The 10780-nt window shown below is 39.7% G+C and overlaps 1 protein-coding gene across 3 annotated transcripts in view; it reads left to right on the top strand.

Moving 5' to 3' along the window:
* Window positions 1–626: 626 nt before the first annotated feature.
* Window positions 627–10780, top strand: part of GPX8 (glutathione peroxidase 8 (putative)) — a 22656-nt gene continuing 12502 nt past the window's right edge. Inside the window, exons 1-3 of one of the 3 annotated variants that reach the window (XR_003400060.1) lie at window positions 627–860; window positions 1454–1715; window positions 3986–4416. Coding sequence is in view for 2 of the 3 variants with exons in the window: in XM_026865436.1 (XP_026721237.1) it covers window positions 654–860; window positions 1454–1715; window positions 3986–4149 (633 nt within the window). In the remaining variant the exon portion in view is untranslated. Of the gene's footprint in view, window positions 861–1453; window positions 1716–3985; window positions 4710–10780 lie in introns of those variants that run through there. The other 2 variants (XM_026865436.1, XM_026865437.1) reach the window with 2 other exon arrangements.

Genomic DNA, 10780 nt, shown 5'->3' with positions numbered 1-10780 from the left:
ACCCATTTTCCATCATCAGCCCCTCCTGCCATTACAAAAAAAAAAATAGTATTATCTTCCCTTATGCCAGCCTAGAAACAAGGAGTTCTTCTCTGCCCTGTGTGCTGTAAAAGAGTTTTACAAAACAAAGTTGCCTGTAGTCCCACACCAACAGGTAACAGGCAGGACTGTGGCTGTGAACACAGTGGTTTCAGCCATACTGCCCTTCCTTCTACCTGAAGAGCTGGTCCCCAAACTGCTTCTCCAGGTCAGTCTGATAGCAGACTGCTGCTGAACAGCTCTGTCAGGAACAACTGAGAGGCCCAGGGCATGTGCTAGAGCTGTGCTACAGACCCACAAGAGGCCCCAGCAGCTCTCAAGACAGCGTACAGACAAACTGTATCCCACAGTTTGGCAAGTTGAACAGAACACTCAGCATCCTTAGGTGATGGGAATACACATTTCATTATTTTCATTTTTTCCCCACCGGAGAGATTTCTGTACTTTACTCAAGAGCTCTGAAGCCCAGCAGATGCATTGTGACATGAAACAGCCATTCTGCAACAGGGACAAAATCAGCAGCTTGCTCTTTCAAGTCCGAGCTGTGAGTTTCGTATTTCAGCTCCTCCTTCACATTCCAGGCCTGCCCAGGCTCCTCTCCAAAGATTCCGAAAATGGAGCCTCTCACAACTACTTATCCTCTAAAATACTCAGTGCCGAAAGCCAGGGTCTTTGTAGTCTTTCTGTCAATGGTTTTGTGTACTGCCATTCTCTGCCTGCTGCAACTCAGATTTTTTAAACCTAAAATCAAAGATTTTTATTCTTTTGAAGTCAAGGATTCCCGAGGAAGGATCATTCCCTTGGAGAAGTACAGAGGGAAAGTAAGTTACAACTGCATTATATCTTTGTCTTGAATCTTTACTAAATAAACGGTTGTCAATTTGTAGGTAAACAAAAAGTTTGTGGGAATTTTTGGCAGAGATTTGTCCTAAATTTCTTCAAACAGTAAGCTGGAGAGACATTTATCGAGGCCTGCTCCAGGAATTAAGTATTTGATCTAATAAATCAAGAAATACGGGTTTTTTATATTCCTTATTATAAACCAATATAGCCTAACAATATAATTTGTGCATTTTAATCTTACTTAAGAATGGTAGCATGTTGTGTTGAATTCTGGAAGTTGATCTAATAAATACAATTTTACTGCCTGTCCTAAATACCTGCTTTTTTAACTGCTTATATTTTAAACAAAGCCATAAATTGGTTTATCCATTAACTGGATTTTTAAAACAGGTTGTCTGCAAGTAAACATCTTATGCTGCTGTGATCCTTATCTGTTTAATGCAATTATGATCAGACAAACTAGTTTCGGCCTTCTGGCAAAATGGGTAGTGGGAAACGCCATTTTAAGACTTAAATGTAATCTGTCATCTCTAGGCTTTTTTCTTACTACTATAACATTATTTCTCTAAAGGCAACTTTGGTTGTAAACGTGGCCAGTTACTGCCAACACACAGACAAAAATTACATCGCACTGCAAGAACTACACAGAGAGTTTGGTCCCTCCCACTTCACTGTGCTGGCTTTTCCCTGCAACCAGTTCGGAGAATCAGAGCCTAGCTCAAGCCAGGAAATAGAATCTTTTGCTAAAGGAAACTATGGAGTAACCTTCCCTGTCTTCCACAAAATCAAGATCCTAGGATCAGAAGCAGAGCCCGCCTTTAAATTTCTAATAGGTAACTGTTTTGTTTTCTCTATCAAGCTGCCTATTATGGTGTTCTCCCTAAATTCCAGTCTGAGTTTGTGAGGAAACATCATGGTCTTCACAGTCCATGGAGAGAAACAGGCACTCAGCATAAAATTTCTTGTTTCAATGTGGACATTAAAAATTTGGTTTTAAGAGTTGTACCCTGAAACCATCTGTTTCTCCTCCCCAATTATAAAATCAGCCTACTGTGACCTGCCCAGCTAGAAACATCCATTTTGTGGATGGATAAACTTGAGTGTAAAGACTCCAACCTACAAAATCCCATTTCATATTATGTGACTGTTGTTGAAAAATACCTTTACTTATGGACAAAAGTATAACCATGGAGGGTTGTATAATTACTGGAAGATTTTACACAAACACATGCAGATGAGAAGATTCCTTTTTTAGCACAGTCATATGACCATCTTTATGTAAACTGTATTGTAAAGCAGGTTCATATATACACCATAGTTTATATATAATCACTGATTTGCATTAATTTGACTTGTGAACTTCAGGCCCAGCCTGCAAAACCCACTTGCACAAATACTGCTGTTACAGTAAGCATTTACTGACTTACGGCCCCATACTCTCACAAGTAAAATGAAACTCTCTTCAGCTGACCAAAGAGCTCACAGACCCAAAGGTAATTTGAAAAGCCTCTCTATATTTTGCAGAGCTTTGGCCAGGTCTTTGACCCATACTAAACACTGATATATGAAAGACAGAATATTTAGAACATAACCCTTCTCTATCAGATCATTTTAACTAGCAAATAAGGTAGAAGGCCTAAACCTGTATTCCATCTACTTGCCCCAAGACAGAATTACTGTAGTCATACGAGAGAACTCTACTCCAGTTCTTCACAGCCCCTCTTGTCAGAAAGCTATTTCAACATCTAAATGAAATCTTTCCTACAGCACTTAAGTCTGTTGCTTCTTGCCATATCCTCTGTGATACCTCTCATGCTTGAAAATTATTATGATTTAGGAGCTATTTAAGTGGTCACCATTGTCACTGTAACTGTCTTCCTACCTCCCCTTAAGCATGCCACCAAAGATGTCAGGTAAAGCCTCACTGCTCTGAGTTTCCTCATGTCCAGTGAAATTACTGAATGCACTCTGAAGGTGACTCTCAGTTCATTGTAGAGGAGACTAGAGCACACAGGTAGCAGCTGGGTGGGATGAATCTAGATTCTAACTACCAGTGCAACCAATATCAGACATTAATACCTATACAGAAGCAGAACAGCCATATTCACTCAGTTAGTTCTTATTTGACATACTGTTCACCCACAAGGAGAAAGATGCTCTGGTACTTCAATATTTTGAAACAAGGTCTGTCTTTTCTTGCATTGCTCTGCTTCACATGAAATTACTGTGCAACTTAAATTAAAGCAGCACCTGTTTTCTTCACATAGCTGTCTTGACAATCAGAAGGTTGAACACCCTTGTTCTACAGATCCTAGTAACTGTGACTGATAGCTACAATTTGTCCAGCACTGTTAGCTAGTCTGGAGCAAAAAGAATCCACCAGTAGTGCAAACATGGTGCCAAGGCCTTTACACAACTGCTCCTTGTTCATAGCAATAAGGCATTTTGTTGGACCAGTGCAAGGTTTCTGCCCTCAACTTTCCTCAGATAATGTCCATCTTCCTATGTGTTTGCACTTTGTATGAGTTACTCTTATGCACTGATGAACACTAGAATAATATTCAGAGATGGAGTTATGTTACTTCAGGACTGATCCTAGATACAACTACTCAAAGACATAACTACTAGCTGGGCCAGAGCCTCCATGACATGAGCTTTACCATACCCATTTGCTTGCCATGGTGTCCCCTTACAGTCATGACAAGTGTAGTCCAATGGCAAAATTCAACCTGTTGTTTCTAAGAATCAGTGTAGAGTTCAGCCCTGCTCCCCAGTCAAAGTTTCCTAGAGTTTTCTTCTAGTTCTTCTCTCAAAAAGAGATTTCCCTCTAAACCTGTAAAACTCTCCATGGACAAAGCCAGAGTCAACATGTGCAGCCCTCACATCCTCCTCTCTAGGAAGCAGGGTGTTGTAAAACTAGGAACTCTTGAACAGTTTCACTTAATCACATTTCAGATCATTAATACCAACCAGTAAATCCATGTGCAGACTACTAGCAAAGAACAAGGTGGGATTACTTCAACATAAATAGTTAAAGAATCACTGAAGGGTAATGAAGCAATTACAAGGATGTCACTAAAATGATCTGATGCCATTCTTACAGATTCATCAAAGAAAGAGCCTCGATGGAATTTCTGGAAGTACCTGGTCAACCCTGAGGGTAAAGTTGTGAAGTTCTGGAGACCTGAAGAGCCCATAGAAAGTATCAAGCCAGAAGTAGCATCATTAATCAGGCAGATTATCATGAAAAAAAGAGAAGACCTCTGAAAAAGCCATTCACACAGTGAATCCATTCAACAGCATGGGTACAGAGCCTTACTACATTCCTGGGAAATGCTGCTAGAAGCTAAACCATCAGGTGATTTTACTTCTCTTTGGTGTTAGTATTTTCAGCTACACTATGTCTATTAATGTTGGATTGGCTCCTGCAACAGCCTTGTGAACTACTGAGGTTACTGAGAATGGCAAGGCACTCAGTACCTTGCAGGGATGGACCTTCAACATGCATAAATTTTCTGAATGTTTCTTTAAATTGTCACCAGCAGAAAGATAAAAAGAGGATTTGCTGATAAATTACTCAGTATTTGCACAGAAGAGTTTTGTTTCCCATCTACCAGTAACAAATACATTTTAATATTCCATTAACACACAATTGCCCTGACTGAAATGCCTGGGGCCCAGAGGCATCATAGCTTGGTTTTTAGAGACAAATGCAACTGAAGATACCTGGTTTGCAATATCTTCTCAAGGAAGATTATTGAATTGTGAAGCTGTCAACTTAGTTGTAAAAAAAAAAAACATAGAAAATAAAATTATTAAAAGAAAAACTACAAAATATTTCCTTGCCTGCTTTGTATCCTGATTTTACATTTCAGCTTTACAGCAACACCTTTAACCTCTTTAGCCTTCTCCACACATTTGCACTGCAGTGAAGTACCTCAGCTGTGGGCTCATCTCCTGCTGGATTCCTAGTCTTCTGACCTGGATGAAGGTAAGGCCTGGGTCACTATACATGGTTGCTTACAGAAGGATTCAAGGGGCAACAAAAATCAACAGCTTAGCACTCTAACAGACATATTTCTGAGACAGTCCAAAACAATGCTCCCCAGTCATCCACCTCACATCTTTGGAATAAAACAAAAGTCTTCAAGTAGAGGTAGAAGGGGATGAAGGTTCATGCCTCAAGCCCCACTCTTCTCACCTTGCAATCTCCCCAGTCCTGTATGTAACTGCAAACCCATCACCAGTTCTATCCCACTGTTCTGTTTCAAACTGCCAAATGTTTTATCTGTTTGATGAAAGGAAACAGTAAATGGGAGTAAGGAACTTATTCCAGCTGTCCAAATCCTAAAGGTGGGCTGAGAGAATAGAAACAAGAGAAAACAGTATCTCAGATGAGTTTTATGTATGAAAAAGGTACTGGTAGCATTAGTGCTGTTCTCCTGTAAGACTGACAACTGACTGAAAATACCTGAAGCACTTTGAAACCTTTTCCAATAAAGATAGCCACTTAACTGTTTCAAAAAGGTGAGAAATTCAAAAGCATTTATTAAAAAAAAAAAAAAAAAAAAAACTGAGAATTTCACAGAAAACCCCTGAAGGATAAGGACATATTTAAAAGACTGAGTAGTTACACTGATGTGGAAGATTAAGCAGTCACCCTCAATAATAACAACCATCATTTTGGAAGGAAAGTCAAACCTTATGCATGACAATTTTAGCCACTCTAGCTTTCAGAGATCAGTTAAGGCGTATGTAGGGGTCTAGTTAGCCCAAATGTGCCTACTGCTGATGTTTTATATCAGCCTCTGAGGTGTTTGCCATTAGCCCACATCCAATTCCACATCCAATAAGATCCTGTTCCTGTTCTTATGTTGAGGTCCTGTGTTTTACTCCAGTCTCCTCATGCACATACAATTCCAGCTCTGGGAGCACTTAGCAGAACATGTCAGGTGATTTTTGTCACATGTCCCTGCAGCTTTGATGGAGAGAAAGAAAATTGAGATATGGATTCTCTCACCTCACTGGGACCAGCCTAAATCCATGGAACTAAGTGGCAGGACACAATGCTTTTCCCATAAATGGTATCTCTATTTTAAAATGTACATGATTAAAACATGCATATCTACTCATGTGCACTATTATAGTTCCCTGCTTTTTGTTATCACTTTCAAAAAAAAAAAAAAAAGATAGGTATAAAGGGTACTGTTAGTTGAATACCTGAAAAAAGTCTATTTTAGTCCTGGTATTGCCTGAGTTACTCAGCATATGGGAAATTTCACTCAGTTCTTTAAATACCATTTAGAAGATAAACAGTGCAGTATCATTTTCTAGATTGGAAGAGATCAGGAGGGAAGGGAGTGCACACACCTTGCTTCTGATTCACTCATGAAAGCTCATATTCTGTTCTTCACAGGATACACTGTAATCTTAAATAATCTTTCCTGGTATTCAGAAATAGCATGGGATATCAGCAAATGGAGGACAGAATTACTTAACTCACTACTTCACAAATTACTGTGGATTCCTAGAAAAGGAAGGTTTAGCCTGAGAAAACAATCACAGAATTTCTTATTTCACCATTTGGTTACAATCCATTACAATCACCTTCTGTAGAATTTGAATATAGGTACCATTCAGTCCTGGATAGACAGAGTTTTAGTTTTTCAAAGGTTACTGTTAATTAACATTCCCCCAGAAATTCAGTGTGTTTGTATTACGTATTGTTCTTGAGACATACCAGCTCTTCCAATATAAGATTTAGGGCAGATCATTGATAAACTAATCACTTCTTTCATAAAACCAAGTTACCGGTTATCCAGGGTGAAAACAAAAAATCTAACTGTGAAATCTGCACAGACTTGGAAAGGTGAATAAATAAAATGAAAGTTAGAACACTATTATACAAACACACACTTATCTATAGTCAAAAGCCAACAAAGTAAGATGAATACATGTTTGCATAAACATCCACTTACAGTTTATGTAGGATATGGCATATAAAAAAAATACTAAACTACAAACATGGTAAACAGATTAAAATGTATTTATCGGATTCTTAAATAAACCCACCAATTTAAGATAAAACCGCCCTCTTAAAGTTAAGAGTTCAGCCTGTGAGTGTTAAAGTTTCTTCAACTCCATTTGAGCATAACCTATTACATCCTCCTTCATTTCTATCTCAGTTTCCTCACTCCTTACATCTGATGTATGCTTGTTATCTCCAACAGATAGCATTTAACCGTCAGCTCCTCTTACCAAAAAATTGTCTGGGAGTGCAAATATTGTAAATACCTTTCAGTCAGTGGTTGGACATGTCCCTGTTAATGCAAGTATTATCAGAAAATACTTGTTTGCTGAGCCCACACATCAATGCTCCAGCAAACATTTAGTGGTATAAGAGAAACATATTCACAAGGGGCCCAAACCTGAAACTCATAATTAATACTTACATAATTTAGTAAATTCTTTAGAAACCAGTTGGATTAGCTGTATAATTGTGTCAAATACAGTTAAAATTATTGTTATATCCTACATTCACTCAGTTTGCATAACCTAGCACAGCTCCTTTCAGCTAGGGGAATTAAGACAGTCACTGGGCTCCATACCAGCTAAGCATCCAATGAGGTGTTTATTATAACTGTTTACCTCCTGACTCAACAGTAATGTGCTAATGTGGCAGTGTAGTTAGTTGCTGGTGTATGAAGAACAGCTAACTAACAATACACTGCCTGATCACCACACACAACAGTAGGATCGCTCCAATAGTGAAGACTTTCACATAAATGCTGGGTTTTTTCCGTAGGAGACCTTCACTTTTCAAGTCACATATCACAGCACCCAGATAAAGCAAGTCATAACAAAGAGTTTCTTTAGTGTTCAGTCAGTGCCTGAAGTGTGAGGACCAGGACAGAGATAACACTCGGTTGGTTGCCTGTGGTAGCTTGAGAAAAGCTTGCAGTGTAGCATGAATCAAAAGGATCAACATGCTTCCAGACTTTATTCTTCTGAAGTACATTATGTCCTGTACAAATTGTGTCTCCTGCTTGGTGAGACTATGTGCAGTTGTTTTAATGTACTGCTGGTCATATATTAAGTTGTTCTAAAGATGACCTTTTTAACAGAATGGAAAGGCAATTATTATTCAGTAGTTGGTGAGTGTTTTTAAGCCTTTCCAGCATCTAATGACTTGGTCAAAAAAACCAAAACAAACAACAACCTCTCCCCCCAAACAATGAACTTGCATTTGCCAAATATCAGTATAAAAAAAAATCTCAAATCAAACTTAAGTTTTAAAGTTTTTAACTGTGCTTCTTTTGCTTTAAGAAAACTTCCAGAGCTTAAAATTGTTTGAAATGTTTGAATTATTTACTGTTTCAAGTATTTATTAAGCTTCCTGCTACCTTGGTATCTAAAAGCAGATTAAAACCAATCTAAATCAACAAAAAATTCTCACAATTCTTTGGATAACATAAATGGAGTAGTAAAAGTGGTAAAGTAGTATCTCTCCATTTTGATGACAAAGGTATGTGGAAAAGGATAGCAGCTGCATGCAAGCTGATGTCAGAATTTCAACCAGCTAACATACACTGCCATCCCATAACACACAGATGCACCACCTGCATTACTGAAAATCTGAACCCTAGCCCTTTCTAAAGAAACAGCCTTTAAACAGCAATAAGCTGTCCCTGCAGCAGGTTGACAGTGCTGTAGTGACTGCTACATTCTGATACAGCAGCCAGCTAGCAGTACACTGTCTACCAGACACAGAGTCCACGCAAAGTGAGATGTCTCATGAAATAACATGCCTGAAAACATCTCTTATTTTCTATCTAAATTCAGCATTGTTCACCTGGTTTGATATACATGTTTCATATATGTATATATACACAAGTTCAAGCACTAAATACTGTCATGAAATAAATGCAACATACAAGTTACCAATTCAGCAAGACCTGTATTAAAGTAATAGTATAAATCCTATGTGGAGTATGACTAGAACCAGATCCCAGAATGTCCAAAAGCAACTGGATAGTGTTGCAGTTTCTTGCCTTAGTTGTACAAGCACCAGTATGGTATGTTACCTCCACAAGTTGTAGCATCATACACGTTTACTTCAGCCCTTTACCAGACCTTAGTCTAGATGAGCCTGGAGTCTAACTGAGTACAGTCCATTTTAGGTTACTCTGAAATTAGAATTATCATTGGTTACTCCATAGTGCAACATAAAGTGAACTACATGCAACCACTTTGTGAAGCGGTTGTGAGCCACACTGTACCTCCAATTACAGCATGTAATGCAGGATGCATAAAGATCCCAAGATTCAACTTTACAGATTTAGGCTGGATGGAGATACAATTTTACCTACAACATCCATTTTGATAGAAAGCCCTTTTAAGACACACTGGAATGCAGCCAGAGTTAGACACTTTGTACAAATGTCAATGAATACCAAATTTGAAGCCTTCCTTTTGCTTCTTAAAAACCAGTCTTAAATATCTCAAAATCAATCTCAATACAAAACAAAAACATACAACATTTACTTGCCTGAGTGCTGCTGTTAACAGCCACAGAAAAGCACTGGCTAACTGAATTCTGCTTGTTTCACAGCAAGAGGTCATCTCTTAGTTTTCCACGATGGTTTAGAATGAACCAATATGAAGTGCAGCTAGCAACTGTTGACACATCACAGACAACAGCTGGCTAAGATGCACTGCCAGACTGTTACATTCTCTTGAGTTTTGGCCATTAGTTCCCACCACCACTCCCCTAAAGTTTCTAGAGCCCAGTCGTTGTTTGCTCTAACAACGTGGCTTTTCCCATGGGGTCACCTACATAAAACATTTATGTTGGAGTGACAGTCTCACCATGCTGGTGGTTACATTTCTGTACTGTCACTGTATCTAAGGGCACACTGCTCATCTCCTGCTTCAGTATTTTCAGTATGGCCAATTCCTTTTACACCTCCACCTCCCACTGTACCATTATGCGTATTGCAGTCTCACCAGGTTTTGTGATCTGTGTCAACTCCTTAAGGCACAAGCTGCCTGCATTTTCCTCTTGCTTACTGTCAAGCATATTGTTGGTGGTTAATAGGTTTTCCACTTGTGTTCCTACTGTATATGCAAGTTCTTCACTGTCCCTTTTATCTTTATCACCCTCTAAATGTGGAGAAGTCAGCCTGCAGTGCTAACAAAAAGCTCTGTAAATCCATACAACCCCTTCAATCAGGTCAAGTAACCTTTGGTTTCAAACAACAGGCAGCCTCTCTAGGGCCACAGAAGAAGCCCATATGTGTTTTTGATTCCTCTCCTCAACAAACATCACTTTACCATAACTTGTGTTTTACTGACAGTTCAGATGGTACAATCAAGAAAGTGTGAGGAATAATAGGAAAGGAATAATAAAATCTGTTCTTTCAAAAATCACATGTTTTCAAGTTTCCCCCTCTCGTCCCCTAGAAATGTAAAGAGAGGAACTCTTTAGTGCAGTGGATACAGAGGAGTGTGAATGTCTGTCTGGCCTTACCTCAGCTGCTTTCTGTAGGCTCTTCTCTCTGCTCTGCTTCAGGTCTCTTCCAAGTGTTCTCGCCACCTCCTCCTTGAAACAGAGCGGCACAACACTTGACAAACGCGCGGGCTGCCGTTTCTTCACCCTCCACCACCCTCCATACAGCCGTGCTGCTTGCCAGGCTTCGCCGGGCACCAGGGCCCCCGGGGTCCGCCAGAGCCGCCGGACGGGCCGGGAAGGCGTGTGCCAGGCCAGCTCCTCGGGCACCACCCTCCCCAAAGCGCCGACAGCCGCCCAACATCCCCGCGGGGCACCCTTACCTGTTGCAAATCCTCATGCCTCCTGCTCGTACTCGGGGCGGGCTTTGCTAGCTCTGTCTCTTATACA

Source organism: Athene cunicularia, assembly GCF_003259725.1.
Source record: "Athene cunicularia isolate RWA chromosome Z unlocalized genomic scaffold, athCun1 chrZ_part1, whole genome shotgun sequence".
Classification (NCBI taxonomy): Eukaryota; Metazoa; Chordata; class Aves; order Strigiformes; family Strigidae; genus Athene; species Athene cunicularia.
The sequence above is the reverse complement of the archived record's forward strand: the minus strand, read 5'-3'. Positions and strand labels throughout refer to the sequence as shown.